The sequence below is a fragment of the Python bivittatus genome, unplaced genomic scaffold, assembly GCF_059951505.1.
Source record: "Python bivittatus isolate LINGU-HERP-01145 unplaced genomic scaffold, Pbiv_v1 ctg000700_np1212, whole genome shotgun sequence".
In the NCBI taxonomy this organism is placed as follows: Eukaryota; Metazoa; Chordata; class Lepidosauria; order Squamata; family Pythonidae; genus Python; species Python bivittatus.
Genome location: NW_028277098.1, coordinates 103,879,315 through 103,903,164, shown reverse-complemented (window position 1 = coordinate 103,903,164; position 23,850 = coordinate 103,879,315). Strand labels below are relative to the sequence as shown.

Sequence of the window (23,850 nt, the reverse complement as noted above, 5' to 3'; positions counted from 1 at the left end):
CGGGAGCCGGCGCGAGGCCGCGGCGCCGAGTGCGCAGGCGCGGCCTCCCGGAGCGGTATGCGCAGGCGGCCCCGGCGGGCCCGCAGCCTCCGTGGTCGCTTCGTAGCGCAGAGCGGCGGCGCCCCTCCTCCTCTCCGTCTTGGCCTCTCCGGCGACCCGTAGCATGCTGTCCTTTGACCCTCGGCGGCGCCGGGGTGAAAGGGCGGGCGGCCATTTTGTGGCGGTTGGTCGCCCCTGAGGCTGGGGGCCCGGTCCGGTCCAGCCAGGCCGGGGCAGGCGAATCGCGGAGCCGGGCGGGTCCGGGGCCCTCTGCGGGTCCCGCTCCGCCCCCGCCATGTCCTCGTTCTCGGAGTCGGCGCTGGAGCGGAAGCTGTCGGAGCTGAGCAACTCCCAGCAGAGCGTCCAGACGCTGAGCCTGTGGCTCATCCACCACCGCAAGCACGCCGGGCCCATCGTCACCGTCTGGCACCGCGAGCTCCGCAAGGGTGAGTGGCGAGGAGGGTCGGCTTGGCCCCGGGAGGGGCCGCCCGCGGGCTGCCGCCGCCGCCGCGCAAGGCGGTCCGCCACGAGCCCATCGTCCCCGGGCGACGAGGCTCCGGGCGGGAGGGAAGCTGGAAGCGGGCGCGTCGGACGCCGCGGGGCAGGGGCAGGGGCGGATCGGCCTAGCTTCCGAGCGGATCCCGGCGCGACCCGGGAGCGAAGTGCGGGGAGGCGCGTCGGGGGGTCGCGGGAGCGGGCGCGCGCGGCGGCGGCGCTTCCGCGGCTGGCCGGGTCCCCGAGCCCGCGTCCCTCCCGCAGGCTACGGGCCCTGCCGGCGGTTCAGGCCTCGAAGGAAAAGATCCCGCCGCTTAGGCTGGGCCCGGCCGCGCGTTCGCACGGACGCCGAGAGACGCTTTTCCCGCCGGGCGCGAGTAGCAGAGGAAGTCCGGCAGCATGCGTGGGGCGGGGGAGGGGGTCGGCGGAGGACCGGGTTGGGCGCGGGTCCCCCGGAGAAGGCCTGTCTGCGTGGCCGCAGGGCGCCTAACCCGTCAGTCAGTCAGTCAGTCAGTATTTATTTATTAAATTTGTATGCCGCCCACTTCCCCAGTAGGCTGAGGAGAGGACGGGAGGAGGAAAGCGCGACCCCCCCCCCCCGCCCCCAAGACACGAAATAAGGAAAGGACGCAAAAGCGAAGCCTGGTTTGTACCGGTGCCGTTCCCGGCTCTTTCTGTGCTTTTCCCGCCCTTGTAAATCCTCCTCCCTTCCCACCCACCGCTGTCCTGCGTGGCCTTTTACGGGGAGTCCCCCGGCGAAGGAGGCCCGGTTTGAGGACGACCCCTAGTCAAGGCCGGAGCCTGTTGTAGCAAAATTCGAGTCAAGCGCACAACGGTCTCGAGGTCATTACACAATACTACTTGTGCCAGTGTTTCTCAAGCTTGGCTGCTTGAAGAGGGGTGGACTTCAACTCCCAGAATTCCCTAGCCAGCTAGCTGGCTGGGGAATTCTGGGAGTTGAAGTCCACCCCCTTCAAGCACCCAAGCTTGAGAAACAGACTTATACAACATTATACAATCCTACCATTCAGGCTTACATGCAAATTCGATTTAAGGACAGACCTTGGGAACGAAACTTGTTCTTAAACTGGGGACTACCTGTATTCTTTAAACTTCTCACCTTTCTTGCGGAGGAGGACCTGGCGAGTCCTCCTTTCTCATTCTTCCCCTTCCTTTCAACTCTCAATTAATGTACTCACTTCTCATTCATTCTCTGTTTATGACCAGGCCACCTCAGTAGGGGACTTTTGTATTCAGTCTTGTTCACTCAGCTCCCATTTATTCTTGACCAGTCTCTTGTTCTCTCCCCCCCCCCCCACCCAAAAGTCCTTCCTAAGAGGCCTATTCCCACCATATTCAACTTTTCTATTTCTCCCAACTCTCATTTGCACAAAGCAAAACAGTCAGAAGTACAGGCTGAGACATAACTATTTTTACTTCTTTCAACATTTGTTCATGAACTTCAGTCATTGAATTTCCCACTTTCTTAAATATTCTGTCGAGGTATGCATTTTTTCTCCATATCTCTCTAACATGCAGTCATTCATTATCCATAAATATGTTAAATGACCAAGGAGATGTTAGACACCTTTGTTTTATTCTATGCTAGAAGCGGAACTATTTGCAGACTGTTCTGTTTATTCTCCCCCATGCTAATTTAGCCCTCTTCCTTCTAAAATATATTTTTTTTTATTTCCATCAAAGCATGTCTTTATATTGTTAGAGTATCTTTCTCACCATCACTTTTGAGCAAGCATTGTTTTATGTGCCATTTTCCTGTCTTTCTCTTCTTTCTTCCACCAGACATCTAAAATACTTAATCTGATTTTAAGGTAGATTTTAAGCATTTATTTTAATAAGAAAATAATCAATTGTTATTCAAAAATGTTAACTCCGTAACAACAACAGCAGCAACAACAATATATTAAATTTATATGCCGCCAACTCCTAGCCACTCTGGGGAGTTAATCTTTAAAAACCCCAGTAGGCCATTTGGTCTCATCAACTGGGCGCGTGAAGTTCTGAGGCCCAGTGGAAAGTCAAGGTCCTCAGTTTGAAGAACACTGAGCTTTGCTAAAAGTAAAAGAGCTTCCAGTTGTGCAAGCTGAAGCACCCCAGATTTCCCAAATGCAGTCCCCTGTGCCCCATCTGAGGAGTCCCTAAGAATTAGAGACAGCTTTGGAGGTTTAAGTGGGCAATTTTTTCTACTGAAGCCCCCGCCCTGTGGAACATCTTGCTCCTTGAGGTGAGATTGGCCCCCACTCTTGGCCTTCCAGAAGAGCATGAAGACCTGGCTCTGTCAGCTGGCATGGGGACCCAATGGGAGTTTACAGTATTGGGGGTGGTTGGTGGCTTGAGGACTCTCTCTCCATCTTTTAGCTTTGTATATTTTTGTAAAGATTTTTATAGTTTTTTTTATCACTTTTTACTTGTAAGCCGCCTAGAGTCACTTATACAGTGAGATGGGCAGTGTATAAATTTGATTAATAAAATAAATAAAAATAAACCTTTCCCAAGTAAAGGAAAAAAAGTGAATGCAAGTTGTGCTGTGGAAGAAAAGCATCCCAGACGCTCATGTTAATGTACCATGATGGCTTTTATATTTTTCTTTCAAAAGTAAATTAAGAATATTTATATGCATTTAGACCTCAGAGGAACTATTATGTGAGGAAGTTTTCTTTTACACTTTTATATTTTGTTTGTTTAAACACATGTGTATGCTGCCACATTAAAAAATGACCCTTGGACATAGGAAAGTCAATATAACCCCCCCACACACACACACACACAACAGCAATGCTACAGGAAGAGAAAGAGAATAAGTGATGGCACCAGCAACTCAAATCGGGGGAAGGCTCTCTGAAAAAGCTCCATCTTTAGAACCTTGTAGAGAACCAGGAGAGTTTCCCTGCCTCCCCGACCTCCGTGGTGAGGATACATGGAAGTACATCCTGTGTTCTCATTGAAAGAGGCCTGGAGATGAAAGCAACATGGGCGCCAGTTTCACTGTTGTATAAGTAGCAGAGTGTGAGATTCTTCAGGGCAGGTACGGTAGGTCTACGTGTAGATGAGGCAAGAAAGGTTTGAAATGGGCCTGCTCCCTCTCCAGTATGATATACAGGTATACACACCCAGTGTGCGTATTCTGTAGCTGTCTAGACAAGACCATGGTTTTGCTATCAGGTGTGGTTCTTCCACTTTGAGGCTGAGGTCGAGTGCATACACGTGAGCATTGAAGAAGTTTGTTTCCTAGGCTCTGTAACCCATTATGTGGCATCCTTCTGTTGCAACTTGGCAGAATTCTTAGGGCAGTGTTTCTCAAGTTGGTGTTGGTGATCTCCAAGAGTCTATCCGATCTCATGATCCAGTGGTTCATATGGAGCACTCTCTACATTTGGTGTGGGTGTATCCACCCAAGAAGTAAAAGGCTGTCAAAGAGGTGGGCTGCTAATATTAAGCCCCTAATTATTAGTATGATTTGAACAACTGCAAAAACACTAAATAAGCTGTCTGCTTTATTTTTTAAAATGGCAGCTGGTGTTTGGCAGATATTTAGGTCAATGTCATTAAGTGATATATTTCCTTTCTTTGTCATGATACTCTTGGTGGTAACTCATAACTTCTAATTATCTTAATAAGGCTTACTTGAATTGGGTTTCAGAACTTGTTTTTGGCATGGAAGCCACTTTGGGGCCAGAGGATAATGTGGCACATTAGTAATTACTCTTCACCTGTGTAATACTGGTTGCTTTGCCACACCTTTATATCTGAAGCCCCTGGAGAGTTTGTCAGAAGGTTAGGTCAGGCCTTCGTAGCATTTCTCCCTCAGCTGAATCAGATGAAGTGATAGAAATGTTGGCGTTGAAACCAGGAGAGGGCCAACGTTCTTCCTCCCAAGAGCCTCGACCCCACTTTTCAATTATGGCATAAAATGCTTTTTCTAGCTTAAGCTGGTGTATTAGATAATTTTTTTTGGACTAGGCATGACATGACTGCGGTGTCCTGCATACTGATAACTTTTCCTCATGATCTGTTGCTTGGACCACTGCCCTTGCAGTTGGCATAGAAATGGGAGCTATCAGAGCAACCCAGTTCAGTGGGTGGTTCTGTAGCTCTACATATGTTAAAGAACCACCTCAGTTTGCCTGGATGTTGAGATTTTTCACTAAGATCTTTTTCATGATATTCTTATACAGTTGGAGAAGCCCCACTAATACTGCGGATTAGTTCTTTGCTGCACAGTCTGTTCTGTGGTGTAATGTCCAACTCAACACTGTTGACTGTTCCTTGATCTAGTCATGATAGTTCTAGATATAATGCAGCGAATTATTCTTGTCTATTAGTAAGTGAAAGATTCCTGAATTAATGAAGCTGGAAAAAGCAATTATGTTCCTGTGTTAAATAATAGTTTTGGATTTTGGCAGTTGGCATACTTCCAGGAATGTAGCATTTGGTTCTAATGCCTTAAAACCTCTGCTTTGTGCCCGTTGTACCTGGTGTTTGTGTTGAGTCTGATGCAGAAGGCTGGCAGTGTTGACTTTCAGGTTCTTAAATGTGCTGAGTGATGCCTAACAATGATCAGTCCAGTTTGTCTGAGTTAATTGAGCTGAAACAGTCAAATCTGGAAAGTAAGCAAAGTTTCTCTCCTGCCCTGCCATTTGTGTGGAATGTGTTTTAGAAAACCTTCAGTAGGTTCTGCCGCTTGCCCCAAAAGGCTGTTGGTGTTAGTAGAACCTGCTGGGTGTGTTGCACAAGGTAGAAGCAGCACAAGCTCCTGTGGGATAACCATTAAAGATAACAAGCTTTCTAAGGTTCTGGTGGAACTGCAAATACGCCAGCCTCAACTCCATCGCTGCTGTGCTTGGCCCTCCTGTTAATAGGCTGTCCTGCTCCTGAGCTCTGTGTTTCAGCTGGTTTGACACTGTGGCCTATCAAGCTTGAGCTGAGATGATGCGCTTGAATGGTGACCTTGTGGAATTTTAATAAGTAACTCAAGCTGTTGAACATACCCAATACTCCTTCCTCCTCCTGTATTCCCCACAACAACAACCCTGTGAGGTGGGTTGGGCTGAGAGAGGACTGGCCCAAAGTCACCCAGCTGGCTTTCATGCCTAAGGCGGGATGAACTCACCGTCTCCTGCTTTTGAGCCTGGGGCCTTCACCACTAGGCCAAACTGGCTCTTGAGCCTTCCTTATGCTACCCCCAGGCAGCCCCAGGCCCATTAACCTGCTTTATTTGTTTTTAAGGGTTTTTAATTAATATAATATAATTTTATAATAATGCAGTCCAGATGTTGCAATTACCATGCTCCAGCTAAAAGCACATTAAAAGGCTTCTTTGATAATTGCTATATCTCCTTACCTGGAGCTCCAGTGTACCAAAAATCAGGAAGAACCCAAATCTTTCCTTCAAAAGGTGCACGTTTCTGAGAGTTGTAATTCTAGGGGTCAGATAGACCACGGCCAAACATACATACTGAGGATCTAGCATCAGGTGTCCCTCCCCTCTTGCAGTGGTGTGTGGTAATGTTGTGCCTGCTTTTCTTTTTTCATTTATGGGGAGGGAAGTCTGTCTTTGGACTAGCTTCAGAGATCTGGTGTTGATCTGTAAGCCCCTTGGTGGCTTGGGACTTTTAAGACCAGGAGGAGTGTCTCTTTACATTTGTTCCTGTCTGCCTCTTGAAACCTTCTGGACATCTACTGAGGTGCAGTAGACACCTCCAAGCGAAAAGGACTTCTCAGTAGGGGTGTACCTGTGCAGGCAGGGCAATTTACGTGTTGCCTGTTTCCTGGAGAGCTGTATTGGTGCCACAATCAAATCTGTGTCTGGTTAAGATCTCAAGAGAAGGCCTGTTGAGAGTCATTCCCCCATCTCCAAAAAAGTGTTATGGGCCCAGCCTGGATGGCGGGGCTTCTTTGTGGTAGCCCCCACCCTTTGAAACACCCTCTCCGCAGAGGTCCGCATGGCTCCTATACTGCTTGTGTTCAGAAACAAAATCAGTACTGTTCCAGTGGCCCTTGGTCTTGGTTCATTACAAATGGTCATCAGAGGTATTACGGTTTATATGGTTGGTTGGTTTTTTCTTTTGTATACAATAGTTCTTATATTTACGGTTTAAATTCTTTCTTTTTAGCCACCTAAAGTCCTTGCAGATTTGGGCAGAATATAAATTTTTAAATTTTATATATATGAATATTTATACATACGCATATACATATACATACACACACACACACACACACACACGTATACATACATGCATGCCCTTATGGCATTAGGTTAGCGTTTTCATTTTCCTAGGCCTTTTAAACTTTGCTGTTTTAAAGAAGGTTGTACAAAGTACTTGACACCCTGCAATGGAAACTACAGGTCACGTTCAGATATAGACTTGCTGTTCGTTCTGAAACCTTGTTTAAATCAAACAAACAGAATGTGGTTTTTAAATGAGATTTATCTGTCACCTCAGTGTGGGTGGATTCTAGGCAGTAGATAAATTCAATAAACTATGGTTTTAAAAAATCCTAGCTTAGTAAAGTGAGCGAGTATGAAAGTCTGAGATGTGATTTGAATGCCGTGCTATGTAGATGTTTCTCCTTTTCTTTACCAGCCAAATCAAGTAGGAAACTTACTTTCCTATACTTGGCTAATGATGTTATCCAGAACAGTAAGAAGAAGGGACCTGAATTTACAAAGGAATTCGAATCTGTGCTCGTGGATGCTTTTTCACACGTTGCCAGGTAGGTATTGTAGCACCTCCCTCGCTTATATATACAGATATGTATATCTTTCTCTTTCTCTTTCCACAGATTGAAGAGATTTTTAGTTTAATTTGGGGGGCTCTCTATACAAGCTGTGCCGGCTACCAGAAACACAGTCTGCATTACTGCTTCTTTCCATGCGAATAGCCGTGTTGCTGTTTTGAAGGAAGGAATCCAAAGGGAGGTGGGTGGAGGTTGCGGGGTCTTCTCTTCCTGCTGAAATGTCGATGGCCTGTTCTGTTTGAGCTTTCTCTGAAATGCTCTTTTGTCCACGCTACAGTAGACGTGGGAAGGGGGACAGGCTTGCTGAACGTGCATGTCTGTGTGTGCATTTGCTTTTGCTCTCATTGCATTTCCCATATTCTGGCAGACCAGGTTGACACTGTAAGGTGCAGGTTTTAGGGAGGGAGAGGGTACATCTCTCTCCAGGATCACAAGGTGCACTTGACTAGAGCTAGGCCCTGATTAAACCCTTTTCCTTCCTCCCCTCAATGATTCGTATATATTGGCATTCATTCATTCATTCATTCATTCATTCATTCATTCATTCATTCATTCATTCGGTATATTTATATAGCCTCCCATCTCACATACGTATGTGACTCTGAGCGGTGTACAAAGTTAAAAACACAAAACAGTACAACAAAATAACCAAAAATAATCACAAGAATCTTTTTGACTATCAACCATGTAAATTTGCTGCTGTTTGCCATAAAATCACAGATATGTTTTGGGGAGCAATCCCTAATTCCTTTAATTGTTTCATTTCTTCTTTGGCATCCAGTCAGTCTTCCCTTTGGCAAAAGCGTGATTGTGTCCCAGTTGCAATTCTTTTCCAGGGAGGGGAGCAGTGGACCGCTGCGTGTTCAGGTGATGTCATGAAGGATCTGTAGTTGCATTCTTTATGATGGGAAGAAATCCATGTGAAATGTTGGGGAAGAGTGGGGGAGAGAGGGGGATCCACTGGAACAGACCAGTTAACACACAGCTGGTAAAGTCTCTTATTTTTACACAGATGCCATAAGCCATGAAAGAGCTTGCTTTATACAACCTCACTTTTGCTTCCTGGAATTTTACCTTTCCGTACATCATAAAATGTTTTTGGATTTCAGCAAATTTACCTCCCCCTTGATATGTTTGGAGAGTTATAAGAGTGGCAAACAGATTACCAGTGCAAGTATTCCCTTTACAAATATCCATATGCTTCCTTCAGATCCCAGTTGGCAGTTTTGCGCAGTTGTTAGTTATTCCACATGCCTTGGCTCTATCTGAACACGATTTTAAGTGAGGTCAGCGTCTCAAGTGCTGGGGATTTATCAGATTTTTTTCCCTTTCCAGATTGTCTTTCTGCTTGGCTTGTTCCATCTGTCATTGGGTGACTGTTCTCTCACTGTGGGGCAAGCTATAAATGAGCAGCTCCGTGTCATTTCCTGGCATCTAATATATTACTAGCTAGTTAAAGGCTGTGACGTTATTTAGAGAAGACCTGATGCCTGCAGAGGGATTCTATCTAGAACAAGAGGGAAAAGAATAGGAAAGCGTGTTCTGGGGAGCTCCTTCCCAAGCTGGTGCCCTCCAGATGTGTTTGACTATCAGGCCCCTTGGGGACGACAGATGTTGTCCAATGCATCAGGAAGATGGGGTTGGGGAAGATTGCTCTGTGTTTGATTTCTTTTTCAGTTGATTAGATACGCTTGTAACTTTGAAAGCACTTAAAAAAAAAGGGGGATAGGTGTCTGTTATTCATAGCAGGTGTACAAATGGCCATATCTCTTGGCTGGTTCAGGTTGCATGGCTACGGTGCCTCTCACACCTTTATGGAAGATGAGGAGCAGGGCAGGCCCAAGTTCTCATTGCCACTGACATCCCAGTGCTTGTTCCTTGCCCTGCTTTTTAACCAGCTGCTGACCTTTTTAACCCTTTGACCTTCAAGGGAGGCAGATGAGGGCTGCAAGAAGCCCTTGGAACGATTGCTGAACATCTGGCAAGAGAGGAGTGTGTATGGCAGCGAGTTCATACAGCAGTTGAAACTGTCCATGGAGGACTCCAATAGCCCCCAACCCAAAGGTAAATTATATGCTCATTTTTCAAAACTGTTTTGATTACCACTCTGAACTATCATGAAGTAAGAGCTTGCTCCTTAACAAAATATGGTCTGTGCCAGTGGACTTCGAACACATTACAGGTAGTCCTCACTTAATGACTGTTTGTTTAACGATGGTTCAAAGTTACAGTGGCCTTGGAAAAAGTGCTTTATGACCTGTAATCGCACTTACAACCATTGCAAACCATTGCCCTCACGGTCATGTGATCGTGATTTGCGGCCTTTTTTACAACTCTTGTTAAGCGAATCACTGTGGTCATTAAGCGAATCACCACGGTTGTTAAGAATTTGTTTAAAACCACTTGGTTTTAAACAAATTCTGGCAAAAAATGTCCATTGGGGAAGTTGGATTCGCTTAACGACTGCGTGATTTGTTTAATGACCATGTGATTCACTTAATGACATTGTAAAATGGTCGCAAAATTGGGTCTGGTCATGTGGTGACTTCCTTAACGACCAATTTTCTGGTCCCTGTTGATGTTAAGCGAGGACTACCTGTAATGGATTTCTGTGAATTGGCAGTATTATTGAATATACAACTTAAGCAGTTCAGTTTTGCATCCTCTCTGCTTAGGTTCCAATGAACTGTATAGTGGTTCTGAATGTGGAACCCAGTCTCCTTTTGGATAGTGTATGTCATCCTGGGTGGATTTCTAGGTCCTGACAGGCAGCACCTAAGACTGTCACGGCCAAGCGGTAAACTAGAGATCAATTGGTGATGGATTCCAAGGGTTAAATTCTGAATTGTTGAACAAAGCAACAAAATGTTTTTTCCACCAAATTTAGGTGGAAATAAAGAATCGAAAATTTACAATAATTTTCATGTGAAAGGAACTGTGAGTTTAATTGTGTCCTAGGCCAGAATGTGCTCGGGTGCTGGCCCCTCATGAGAAGGCATGACTCTAAGAAAACCCACTCTGGTTGGTTGAGAAAGGAACGAACCTGGTTTTATGTTTGCACAATGAACCTTGGAAACTTCCTGTGGTTAGTTTAAGGGTTATACCAAATTTAGGAGAATCTTGTATGCTTTGTTTAGCTGTTCCCACTGCCAGAAGAGCCAAGTGAGAGTGGCTGAGGCACATGGACCCCATCATGTTCATCCATGGTTCTGTAACATACAACTACTCTGCTATATGTCTTCTTCATCTGCTGATGGTTCTTGGGAGAGTAAAATGAAAACACAAATCCCAAACATGCCTATAAGCCAGGTAGAATTCTAAGAGCAGAGGAAGTTGCTATAGAACAAATGGGAATTCTGGCCACTCTGAATGAGCATTGCAGGCCAAATTTTTCATGCTACCTTCTACTTTTTAGCAGCAAATTGACCCTGGGACTTAAATTAGACATCAGAACCACTGGCTCCTGCTGTAATCTGCTTAAACAGCTTTCAGTATGTCTGGGGATCTAGTAATGAAATATCTGATGGTCCTCAATTGCATTTGCCTGCCCCCCAACATCATTTCAACCATAGATAGGAACCAAAATCTTTGCAGATGATGAAGAACTGATAGTGGCTTTTGGGATGTGAATGGATTGGTGATGGACACTTGACAGTGATAACTTATAAGCTGTCATGTGACGTTCACTGAGTCTCCCTCCTAAGACAGGAGTGGGAGGTCGCAAATTTAAAGTCTGGCGTGTGTATGTGTGTGGATCGCCTTTGCCATCTAGTGCAGCTTTGGAGCTATGGAGGCACCAGGCTGGGAAAGGTTGGTCTAGAAGGATACCTGCTATGGTGCTGAGGCTCTTTGTTTCCAAAAAGTGAGATGTGAGAGAGCACTTTCCAGATGTGCTATCCTCTGCAGTACATCTGTCAGTCCAGTAATGCTTGAGAGAGAATGGTGTTAGAACATCTGGCTTTCCCTGTTCTGTTGGTGAAAGGCGAAGCTGCCTGTTTCAGGAGGCCTTCCGTTTGTGCTCTGGAAGTCAGCCAGGAACACCAAACCTTTTTGTAGATGGTGGCAGCAGATGCTCTGTGGCCAGCTTGTGCTTTGTCTTCCCCTGGTGCTGCCAGCTGCTGCTTCCCTTCTAGGCGTGGTTTCTGACATCCCTTGTCCTGCAGCTGTTAGCCATCTGCATCCACATTTACACCTGCAAAAACATCCAAATTCTCATGCAGTTTTGGGGGGGCGGGTGTTGTGTTCTGGGTGATCCTGAGGCTTAAAATAATGACGGGAAGACTCACCTGCTCATTTCTCTGGAATTTCCAGCTCCCTGTGTGTCTCTTTGTGTTTTCGACAATGGGGAAAATTGCAGGTAGCTGAAGTTGCTACCTCAAGATTACTCCAAGCATGGTTGTATAGCAGTTTCAGCAGGAGGAATCAAGAGGTTCTTCTGCTCTTTCTCTCTAGAGTTGGTACTGGGCTGAAGCAATTCCTCCCTCTTTTTGTCTCCCCCGCTCCCTGCCACCCATCCCTCAAGGAATACCTTCCTACCTGCTGTGTCCTGTTATCTTATGCAGGTGAACCCAACACTGGGTTATGGAGCTGAAGTCCAACAGTTGATTTGACGCAGTTGTGCAGAGATCTCTTTGATCTTACTTGGTCTTGACTCTTGGCCATGAGAGCTTTGCAATGTCTTATTGCAGGGTTTACGTAGCCCTAATAAGGTTTGATTTTGGTTGGGGACTCTGTATAAACCCAGCCAGTTGTGGCTTACTGAAACTATGGTTTGAAAATCATGTTGTGCAGTGCGTGGATGCTCTCAAGCTGGCTGGTTTTCAAGTGGAGCACAGCAGGTACATCCTTCTGATCTCTGATTTCTCTTTCAAGTGCTTTCATGAGAGAAGTAAATATCATCCATGCTTTGCCTTGAGCATATTATGCCTGAAATCTGCTCAAATAATGGGCAAGACACCAGTGCCAGGCTTGCATTGGAAAGTTCCATGGCACAAAACTGAGTTTCTGATGTTTCTGGATAAGGAGAGCCTGTGCTCCTTGCAGCTGTACGTTTGCTGGTGGTTTTTTTTAACGCAGTGTTGAAGTGAGCATGGAGAAAAAGAAACAGCATATTTTTCTCCTTTCTTAAGAAAGGAACCTAGCAACTCAATCAGATCCATGGCCACTGAACTGTGTGAGGTTGACTTGGCGTACATCTTTGGGGGGGGGGGGGCTCACAATATTTTGCTTCGTTTTCAAATCTGCGCATTTTTCATTTTCCAAAGAAAATGTTAGAGCCCCTCTTTGCTCTGGATCTGCTGAGCAGAATATGGCTTCTGGGCATGAAAGGCATGTTTTGTTCTCAGTTACAGAGGAGAAGAAGTCCTTGAAGCGGACGTTTCAGCAGATGCAAGAAGAGGAAGATGATGATTATCCTGGAAGTTACTCCCCACCGGACCCCAATGCTGGGCCCCTCCTGGTATGCTGGGAAGATGGGAGCCCGGAGCAGTGCATAAGCCCCCCCTTGGAGAAACAGCCACAAGCCACGAGGTGGCGCCATTAGCAAGTGCAGTAGGGCCGATAACGTCGTCGCCTTCCTTTCTTTCCACCTTCTTCTGTCTGGTGCCCTCCAGATGATTGGACTTCAACGCCCTTAATTCTCAGCCAGTGTTGGGCCCTGACGCTGACAGGGAGTAATAGGAGTTGGCTGAAGACACCTGGAGGGCAGTGGAACAAGGAGAAGGTGCTTTGTTCGCTGAAAACAATTGGCCCTTAACTGAAGGGCTGTTTCATGGCATTGCTCCACTCCATGCTCCAAGTTAAATAAATAAATAAATAAATAAATAGCTAGCTAGCCCAAGATAGGGCTCTGTTACAAGCAGCAGGGTGTGATTTGCTTTGGGCAGGAGCAGCGGATTCTGGGAAGCACGTCCTACTCCATTTTCTTCTCCTGCTAAGCCCCTGGGCTGCCTGCTCTGAGGTCCTTTGGCAACTGCAGTTTGCTTTCAGGGGACGTTTGACAGAGTAGATAACTCTGGGCAGGTTGGCCCCAATCACTCTGTGGAGGGAAGAGGGGTGTTTTGCAAGGGCTGAACTTGTGATAGAAGGCAAGCTGTGGAAAGCTGCAGCCTGGGTGGGTGAGGAGTGAGGGCAGCAGAGCCCTGTCCTGGGATTTCTCAGAAATAACAGAGGGCAGAGTTTCAGGAACAGGCGGGAGAAGCACAGCTGTCTGCCGGTTGCTTGTCTGGCTGGCTGCTCCACGGTTCCTGGTGCATCTGTATCTTGCTGCAGCAAAGCCTTTAACCCACCACGGTCTTGTGGCACCGCCTCCCTGTAAAAGGGCAAAGCGCTTGAAAGGCCACAGGTGTTTCTTTGAAGTAGAAGAGCAGCTTTATTTTGCTCTACAAGTTTTGCTGCAGCTCTTGGACGGGTCTCTTAGGCTTCCCAGGCTGGTGCTGCGGCCTTAGATCCTTTTTTCTTCATGGAGGAGGACTCATTTTGCAGATTTTGGACTTCAAAGGGATGCCATTCAAATTAGGGATCTGTTTGTAGGAGAAGATTTTGAGAAGCATAAGTTCTGCCTTGAATTGTCAACGCATGCATCTGGCATTTCCCAGCCTGGTACCCTCAGAAGTGCTGGCTTTCCACCTGTGGAAACGTGGCCTTTGCGTTATTGGAGCGGAAATCAGCACTCCTGAACAGCAGGCAGGGGAAGCTCTGCTATTGCTTGCAAAACGTTGGATATAAAGACCTTTGGACAAAGGAGTTGAGCAGGCCAACCGGGTCTTTGATCACCCTTTCTTGTTTAAATATTAGAATGGTACTTCCCCCCCCCCCCGTCTCTCTAATGTATTCTTATAAGCAAGCTATCAGTGGAGCGAAAGTTCACCGAATTCAGAATGAGCATCTGGTTCGATCTCCCCTTTGTGTCAGCAGGACTTGGGCAGAGCTGTCCTGACAGAGGGCACATTCTACTTGGGCCCTGCCAGTTGGGGACAGTCTAGGTCCGCCCCGTCTCTGATCTGCCATAAGTTTCTAGGAAGGCCACACTTGCCCCAGGGGTTGCTGGCCCTGGACACAGCAGCCCCGTTTCTGCTGCCCAAGGCGGTGCCAGTACTGCCTTGTGCAGGGACTCATGATCTGATTGTGAGATGTGAAACCATTTCTAAAGACTCCTGAGCACATGCTCAGCACTGCTAGTGTTTTATGGACTAATACTAGCGAAATTATAAGCCTCAAAGAGCTGATCAAGAAAACCTAAACTGAATTCTTAAACATAGCTGCTTCCCTGGTTCCTCAGATGAAGGTTTTAGCAAGCGTTGAGCTAGGCACCTGTTCCAGTTCCAAGCACATAAAGCTTGGCTGAGGGTCACCTGGGCTGGTGTTCTGTGCAATCAGAGAGAGTTGGTGCTCCTGTGGTTTATTCTGCCCAGGCAGCCAGGGGGATTCTTGGGGATGCCAGCAAAGCAATCTGCCATCAGAGGCCTTGGTACCTTTGTTCCTCCTGGCAGCACAATCCTAGCTGAATGTTACACTCAGAGGCCCCCGCGGGTTGGGAGCCCAGGAGAGCTTTTGGATAGGCATCAGAAGTGGCGGGGGGAGGCTCTGAGAAACAACAATGGCTGTCTTTTTCTGTCTCAACCGGGCAGGCAGAGGACTTGATCAAAGCCCTGCAAGATTTGGAAAACGCAGCATCAGGAGATGCCACGGTGCGGCAGAAAATTGCTTCTCTTCCCCAGGAGGTTCAGGATGTGTCACTGTTGGAGAAGATTACAGGTGAGTCTCTGAAGGGCCAGAACCGGTCGGCTGAGAAGCCCAAACATACTCGGTGGGCGCTAAGAGAAATCAGGCTGGGCTGATGGATTCTGAGTGTGAGATTTTTAGCTGGGAGATGAACAGTAGTGTGTGTGTTCACAGAGCTTTTCTGTTGGTTTGGTTCAGGATAATTTGGAGGCCGCCAGCTTGTACCTTCACTCCTTGTTCTGTGTGCCTCACTTCCCCCTTTTGGGAGAACCTTTGTGCACTGAGACCCAGTTTCCCATCCCATCCCATCCCAGAATAACAAGGAGTTACCCCATAAAGGGAGCCCCACAAGGGGTGCTGAGCTGCTGTGTCAGGTGAATGCGCCTGGGGCCCTGGGCATCATCTGACTGGAGGCTTTTCTGACCTCCAGAGCCCTGTTCTCTTCTGCTTGGTCTTTACAAGTGGGAGGAGGACCGCGGTGCTTGTAACAGTACCAAGGCAGAGGAAGCTGCAAGAAGTGCTGCAGTCTATAGACACCTCCCCCCCCCCCCCACCTTTCTCTGGAGCCATTTTAGCAGTTGAGTCCATTCTGACGGCGTTTCAGAAAGCCCTTCTGCCGGGCTCCAGACCATTGTACTTTGGTGGTGTCTCTGTGTACAGCACTGCAGCAGGTAGCTTAGCGTGGGCCAGCAGGCACAAAGGGCCAGGCGGGTTCCCCCAGGCCATGCCCGGCCCTGGCTTCCCATTCCCGATGGAGACGGAGCTGCCCTGGGGCCCCTAGTCCTGCATCTCTGCCCTCAGGCATTTGAGCACTTGGCTTCGTGTGGAAAGGAAACCACCCCCACTTCAACTATTTCATTTGTGTTGGGAGGTGCCCATGGTTTTATTTCTCAGGCTTTGCTTAAAGTAGAGAATCCTTGACCAGGACTGCAAAGCCTTCCCTTGGTTGGAGTCATTCACCCGAGATGAATGGCTGCTAGCGGGTAGCTGCTGCTTGTCGGCGACACAAAAGGTGTTGTGCGGCCTCATTGTAAATTGTTTACTAATTTTGTACACAGACAAAGAGGCAGCAGAGCGCCTTTCGAAGACTGTGGATGAGGCGTGTTTGCTACTCGCGGAGTACAATGGGCGACTAGCAGCGGAACTGGAAGACCGGCGCCAGCTGGCACGCATGTTGATCGAATACACACAGAACCAGAAGGATGTGCTGACGGAAAAGGAGAAGAAGCTGGAGGTGAGCATTGCTCAGCATCCACCCTTCTTGCCTCCTTAACGCTCAAGGCGAGGGTTGCCTCGGGGCCGGGTCCTGCCTGGAGCAGCTGTATCTGCGCTGTAGGAGAGCAGAGCGTCCCCACTCCTCCTAGGAGCACGTGGGTGTGGTGAAACTCTGGCTGCTTGAAGTGCGGGTGGGCCACATTCTGTGAGACACTTCTAGGATCTAAGCCCCACCATCCCACAGGGAAGAGCTGGAGTCAGAATCCCAGCAGCATAATGGGGCTAAAATCCAGCAATCCACAGGGTTGTTTCTGATTGGGGTGGGGCCAACTTAATGTTCAAGGACACTTCCTTTGGCAAGAAGGGAGTCCTAAAGGCTGTCTCTTCGGGCCCCTTGGCTTATGGACAGGGAAGCTGTTTATGAACTAGATAAGAGGGCTTGCTGCCCCTTTTTGGGTCGATGGGTTGCCCACAAGATTGAAGCCCTGATTGTGCTTGATTGACCGGACCTGTCCGTGTGGGTGGTAGCACAGCTGCCTTTTCTAGAAGCGGCTTAAACTGGAAGGAGCTGCTATGAATAGACTTTGGCTGGGAACGGAATTCTGCTGTGGGCGGAAGGTAGAGGCAAGCGGGATAGGGCATCACCAAGTCATTTGTCTGAAACGGGCCACTTCCAGTCAGGGAGCCTGGTCTGCATTGCACTTTGGGGCTGATACGGGAGAATAATTAATGATTCTGCTTGCATGTCCCTCTGCCATCTGTTGTGTTGTCCCTTGGCAAAGTGGTCAGAGCCGCCCCTTGCTGTCAGGCGTTGACTGTTTGGAGCAGATGTTCTTGAGGGACATGGCGCGATGACAGATGGCAAGAGTTGACCAGGAGGAGATGCAAATGCTTCCTAGAAGCCGCCGTTTGCTCTTGTTGTTCAGTCCTCTTTCCTCCTTCCTCGTCCAGGCCTTGCACAGAGCTTTGCAGATAGACAGGTGCGTTCATTTTGGCCCTGGTTGAGAGTTGGAAAATTGTATTCTGTGGCCGCAATTTCAGTGGGCTTGTTTTTCCGTAGTTGGCTTGTTCAAACTGGGCAAAGCGGTTCCTGGGTTTGGAAAGTCACAGCTCTGGCACAGTTGTGGAACGGATGCTCCGTGCTGGAGATGGAACCGCCATCTTCCCCAGGGCACCTGGTGGTTTTGGCGAGGCCCAAAGGCCCACTTGCCATCCTAACCCTTTGGTCCTCAGCCTGTAGAACCGGTGAAGGTACCAGGACGCGTCTGTTATGGGATGGGTGCGCTGCAGGCATTAGCAGACCAGGATTTATTTTGTCAGGCTGGTTAAGACCTGACCAAATAAGGTCAGCGGCTGGATATCTTGTGATTGTTCCAGATCTTCCAAGTAACTTTTCAGCGCTCCAGTTATTAAAATAGTAAATTCTTGTCTCTGGGACCAGAGCTGGCGATCTAAATGCTAAAATTCAAATTTAGAGGCTATTGACATGATTGTTCATTGGCCGTGGCAGAGTGCGAATCGGTGTTATTCCCATAAAGGGCCCACGTGGACGCATCGTGTCCTGTTGACCACGGAGGCCTGAAATAGCGCTGCCCCTGAATGCTGAGCCCCTGGCTGGGGTCCCTTTCCCAAGGCATGATCCTGCCCGAGCTCACCCCCAGCTTGGTGGGGGGCTGCCAAAGAGCAGTTCAGGAACTCCAGCCATTTTCACTGCTGCAGAAGGGAGCGTCCTGTGATGCACTACAGAGGGAGTGAAGAGGCATGTTTTGTCTTTTGAGTGGCTCTGGGTTGAAAAGGGCATGTTCAGGACATGCTGGAAAGGCTGAGCTCTAGTTTGCTGTTTGTGCAAACAGCACAAGCAGATCAGGAAGAATGTGAGATAGCACACCCCGCTGTAGGCACTCACCAGAAGGAGTAAGAGATAATGTCAGTTGATTGATTCATGTGTGTGCCGTGCAACTCCCCCTTTAGCAATAATATTTGTTGGCTTCCTACGCCCTTTTTGTAGTGCAGGATGCAAGACAACCCAAAGTGCATCTTTTAATCTGCATCTTCAGAGAAGTGTTTAAAATATTAGGCTTAGCTAGTCTGCCATGAAACTCTGCAAAAGTTAACCACAGTGCTTTATTTTCTGCAGGAGTTGGGTGAGAACAGAGCCAGGGTGACTGGAGGATAGAGAATACCGAGCAAGGAGGAGGCTGAGGCACTGCGACAGGGTGGGAGTGGGAGATAGAAATGACAGGAGGGAAATTAAAAGGGACAAGAAGGCACATGTTCTAGATGAAGGGGCTTTGGGTAACTGAACATAAAGTCACTGCGCCAGCAACTGCTGATAGCTGCTCCACCCCTGTTAGTTTGAGAAAGATAACAGCTCTGAGTGGAGTGTCAAATCCGTATGGTGGTCTGATTGTTTAAAGGAGTGGGTTATATTTATAGCTGGGTCTTTAAAAAGTCAAAATTCTCCTTTCGGTTATGTTGGAACGGAGCCTGGGTGTAACACCTGTGTTTGCAGTGTTTGTCAGACACGTGGTACGTGTTGCCTTTATTAGCGGCGCTTAATTTCTTGCTTCAGCTGAATCTTCCCTTTAAGTTGCTTCCTTTTAAGGGGATTGTGCATCTTCTGTGGATGGAGACCAACTATTTTAGCAGTCTGGGAGTCAGGGCAAGGAATCAGTCGTTGGTTGGTGGATTGATGCCAATGTGGTTTCTAGTGATCTCTGTGTTTTCTGTAGTTGGAAATTTTGCTGATACACTGAAAGACTCGGGTCTGACAACCGCTTTTCCTGTGTGTTGCTGGCTATCAACTGAATCTGGGGGAAGAGAGGCCCTCAGAATATGGCTGTGCACTTAACGTGTGTCCCGCAATCATTTCCATATCTAGTTGAAGAATTGCACAAGAGCATGTAACACGTTTTTCTTGAGGGTAAATACTTAAATAACGCCTGTGATGTGTGGACGCACCTTAATTTTTTTCTTTTCCCCTTCAGTCTCTTGTAATGGCATGGCAGCAACCCAGCTCAGGAGGGGAAATCGCAGAAGCACCGTAGAGCTGATGGTGCCGTGCTTTAGTGTGACTTTCTGCACTCACTAGCTCTGCTCCCTCGGTCAAAATGGAGTGACGCTCCTCTGCTCCAACCTCACAAGAGCCTCTTGATTGAGGCTGGATCCAGAGCAGCCTTCCCGGACCCTCAGCGTGGCCCTGCTTCTGGGGCACCCCTTAAGAATAGCGCAGAATTGAACGGGATCTTGAGGTCATCTGCTCAGGATAGGAGAGTCGTCACTTGGATAGGGTGGTCCAGCCTCTGTTGAGATATCTATCTAGGGTAAAGGAGAGCCCACCACCCCAGAGGAGGCTGGCCCATTATCAAACCCTTTGAAAGTTTCTTGTACGGTTTAGCTGAAATCTCCTTTTCAGCCTTGGAATGAGGGACTACTTAAGCAGTAGGCCGAAACCCTCTGGGACCTTGAAATATTCAGGTGGAGGGGAGTTGGCAGTTGGCTTAAGCCAAAAGACAAGGCAAAGCAGCCTCCAGTTTTCCGAGTAGGGATGGGTGTTTAAAGTGTCTTCTCCTGGGAGGAGCTCCTCGGACTGGGTGGTGAGCAGAGAGGAGCTTAAAACAGGCCTTTCACGACCTGCCTTCTCCTCCCCCTTGAGTCAGCCCACCAGCTCCTGCCCTGCACTCCCCAACCATTTACACTCTACGAGATGAGGAGGAAGAGGCTGACCCATTCGGGTCCAATCTTAGCCCTGGACACTCTCTGGGTAACTCGCAGTAGGTCACCCTCTCTTACCCTGGGTGAAATCGCTGCATGGTGGCTATTGTGAGGAGAAGCAGGGGCAGGGAGCTCTTGGAGAAAAGACAGAACGCAAATTTAACCAACACATAAAAGTAAAATCCTTGCTGTTGTTTTAGATCCGTTGTGTCTGATTTATTCCTCATCCTCTCTTAATCTCCGAATTTTGGACAAGGAAGAGCAAGAAGTTTCTCTTTTTGTCTCTCTCTCTCTCTCTCTCCCAAGAAAAACTCCTGATTCAACTCTTAACTCGTTCCTGTTCCGCCTGCGCATAAGCCGTTCTGTGCCAGGAGCAGCTGTTTTTGGCCCACCGTCGGTCAGAGTCAGTGGCTGATAGAAGTAGAAGGGCAGGATAATGGGAAGTGATTCAAAGGCAGGGCGATGCATTATCTGAAAGTATTGACTCTGAACAATGCTCCCCACATTCTCCCCCTACCTTTCCTTCAAGTTTCTTTGCAGTAGCCAAAATAGAACTGGACAAATTACTTGGGAACTGTATATGTTGCAGTGGTTATAAATAGTTTAAGACCTGTCATTAAAATACTTATTTTGGCCGGTGTATGTCTGAAGGTTAAATGCTTCTTAGGAATTAGTTACTTAACCAAACCAACCTTCAGTCACTTTAAACCACCCAATGTAATTGGAAGTGTATTTGTATATTTTGCCGCTAGTTTTAAGAAACCGGTGAGTTTCTTCCACTTTGTATCACTAGTCCTAAACAGCGACTGGAAATGAAGGTTTCCCATCCGTCAACGAGTGGAAGCACCCCAGATCCTCTCCCTTCCTTTCCAGACCTGCGGAAGTGGCCGGTGTGTGCCTCTTGCTGCTCCTCGGCCTCGTCTCTGGGCCAAGAGCTCCGGTCTTCCCTTTCTGGAGCCCTGGCTCCCTCCTGGCTGGCGTGAGGCCTTCCTTCAGAAAGCTGGGGAGAACCTCACTGCTCTTCTGAGGGGCGCTCCCATCCTTAGCGTAGCTTGGCTGTGCTGCGTTTGGGCCGCGCTCTAGCCGTGTGCTCTTTCTCCGCTGGCCCTCCAGCCACATGATCGGAGGGGGCCTTTAGTCCACAGAAAGGACAGCGTGTGTGGCTTGAAGGGGTGGCCATTCATTTCCTCCTCCTCTCCCCTCCCAGTCTCTGTCAGTGGAGAGCGGAGCGCCCTGAATGCAAATTAGCAGCGGTCCAGATAGCTGGATCTAAAATAGCACCAACTCTTGCTGGCAAAGGAGAGGAACTTGCTTTTGTTCTTCCACAGGCCTGGCTGGCGATTCGCCCCAGGGGTCTGTAGCTCTTGTCCTTCAGCCCAAACTGGGTGCTGTGGTACCCATAGGAAATAAAGCAGGGTCTTGGCCCAGTCGATATGCAGGCTGTAACCCTGCAAGATGACACTCCTGGGCTGGTCCTCTGCAGCCCCCCTTCAAGGCTGTTTATGTTTGAAACCAGCAGGGAGCCTTTTCTGCAGTGACTGTATCCGTTTGGGGCTGCGTGGTTTTTCATGGGCCTTTGTGAAGGGGTGGCTTGTTGTGTTCCTCCGTCACGCCAAGCAGCCTAGACTGAAATTGGATGTTAAAGGACATCTGCGTTTGTGCATTGGCTGCAGTTGGTGAACACATTGTGGGAAGTAGCGGGGGGGGAGGGGGGGCATGGCAGCCCGATCCATGGTGTTTGAAGGATTCCTGTAGGATGCAAAAGAAAAGTGGAGCCAAGGGCTTCTGCCTGATGGAGGAGTTGGCTCTGCTTCGCAGTGCCACCTGCTGAGGAGGCACTGCCCCTAGGAAGCCTTTAAAATTGAAAGTGGCTCGATGCCACTTATTTTCTTTGGGGCAAGGCGAGGGCTAGTTGGGGGGGAAAGGCATTGAAGAGCACTGTAGTGCCTCGGTATCTGGGCTCTGTGGTCCTGGCAAGAGGGCAGGTGGCTGGATGAACGCGTACTGTAGGCCCCAGGGAGAGAACTCCCTCGTCTCCTCGATCTGTGAAGCCGGTCTTGGCCCTGCAGGGATTGCTCTGTGCTGGGGTGGAACATTCTGCTTCCTGTGGGCCTCCACCTGTCCTTGGGGGTGGAAGGCTGCAAGCCAACACCCCGGTTCCCCCAAGGAGGAGGGGATGGTGGGGAAGAGGTGGCCTCAGCTTCCCATTCCTCTCTCTGGTTGTTCCTCCAGGAATACAAGCAGAAACTTGCTCGAGTAACTCAGGTCCGCAAAGAGCTCAAGTCCCACATCCAGAGCCTGCCAGATTTGTCGCTGCTGCCCAACGTCACTGGAGGGCTGGCGCCTCTCCCGTCTGCTGGGGACCTTTTCTCAACTGACTAGGACCCGAGGGGGTCTGCATTCCCACCTCCCCCAGTTCCAGCAATAGCAGCAGACCACTTCGTAAGGATGGGCGATTCTCGCGGGAAGCTGACCTTGGAAGCGATGTGCAGAGACCCGCCAGGGACCATCTCCGCTGGGCCTGCTGCCCAGTCTGGTGACTGGGGGGTTGGGACGGGCACGGAAGGGCATCGCTTCTGTTTCGGAGGAAGGCAGAAGGCGTCTTTCTTGATGAAAGTCCACACTGACTTTGCTTCCTGGTGGCACTTCCAGCTGATGCAAATCATGTGTGCCGAGAGCCTCCGAAGAGTTTTGATTCCTGTGTTGCTTTTTTCCCTCCTACAAAAAAGAACTGGATTGTTTGGGGGTTCAGCTCGAGGTGTTTTCAGCCCTGTGACCTGGGATCAGTGGAAGCCATTCCTGCTCCCCCATCTCTTTTGTTTGGGCCTCTCATTCCACAGCATTGAAAATGGAAAGCACTGAAGGTTCAAGTCAGTGGGTTTTAGTAAGGGTTTTTCCTCCCTATCCTTCCCTTAATCTCCAAAGCTGTGAAACTTTGTCAGTTAATTTTCTTTTTGGCCCCGAATCAGTGGGAGGGATGGGGATTGTAAATGGGTACATTCTCTGAAGGGCAGCAAAGTTGCTCCCTTCACATGAACAGAGCCCCACCCGAGGAGGTGCCCGTGGATCTACACCCAGGTTGGACTAACCCCTGCTCATTGGCACTCTGCCCTTCAGGCGCAGCATTGCAGGCTTTGTTCTTAGCAGTGCAAACAAACGTTCACTTTGCACTGATACTGCTGACGGTGTGGGCTTCCCTGCTGTTTTTCGAAAGAAAACCCTAGTTACCAAATCTACTGCTGCTGCGTTTTTGGTGGCCATATGGGACATCCCCCTGCCCCTTTTTTAGAGGAGTTGCCCTTCCCTTTGCTCCCCCCCCGGAATTCCTTTGCTTTCCTCACGTGGAAGGGTTTGGCTTCCTGCTTCGTGCCCAGATCCAGCCACAGGAATCCCCTCTCAGGCTAGCCTCTTGCGGATGGTTTGGGCTGCCAGTCCCAACGTTGCCAGCCCCAGCGTCCCTCACCCTAACCCCGCGCTGGCAGACATGACCCCAGACATCTGGCGGTGCCAGGCGGAGAAGGCTGAGCCTCTAAGTGACGGCCTTTTCTCCTTCACAGACCACAGGCAGTGAGGAACCTCTTCTCATGAGTGTGGGTGTGAGACAAAGTGTGTGTTCAAGTCACAGCAGCACAACTCTGGCCGCCCGTGTATTCCATTTTTTGTTTAATGAAATTGAAATCTGCTTTGCTTTCAGAGGTTGGATTGAGGCAGGACCTGTGATGAGCCGCCTCACGCACTGTGTGGTCTTTCTGCTAAGATCCAGTCCATTTCCTCCCCTGAGGCATTTTCTTAAATCTGTATATGAATCACTCTAGAAATTTAGAGGTATAGGCTGTCATTTTAGCAGCAGTATATTCTGAAATGTCTCATAAATATATTTTTGAATAAAGAGGGTGTCATTCA

General features: G+C 48.7%; 1 protein-coding gene across 1 annotated transcript; it reads left to right on the top strand.

Annotated features, from left to right (window-relative positions):
- Positions 1 to 88: 88 nt before the first annotated feature.
- RPRD1B (regulation of nuclear pre-mRNA domain containing 1B) lies at positions 89 to 23,850 on the top strand. The gene is made up of 7 exons (XM_088153902.1): positions 89 to 485; positions 7,143 to 7,272; positions 9,227 to 9,360; positions 12,642 to 12,754; positions 14,925 to 15,051; positions 16,077 to 16,252; positions 22,180 to 23,850. The coding sequence occupies exons 1-7, from the start codon at positions 335 to 337 to the stop codon at positions 22,327 to 22,329; spliced, it is 981 nt and encodes a 326-aa protein (XP_088010028.1). The 5' UTR covers positions 89 to 334; the 3' UTR covers positions 22,330 to 23,850.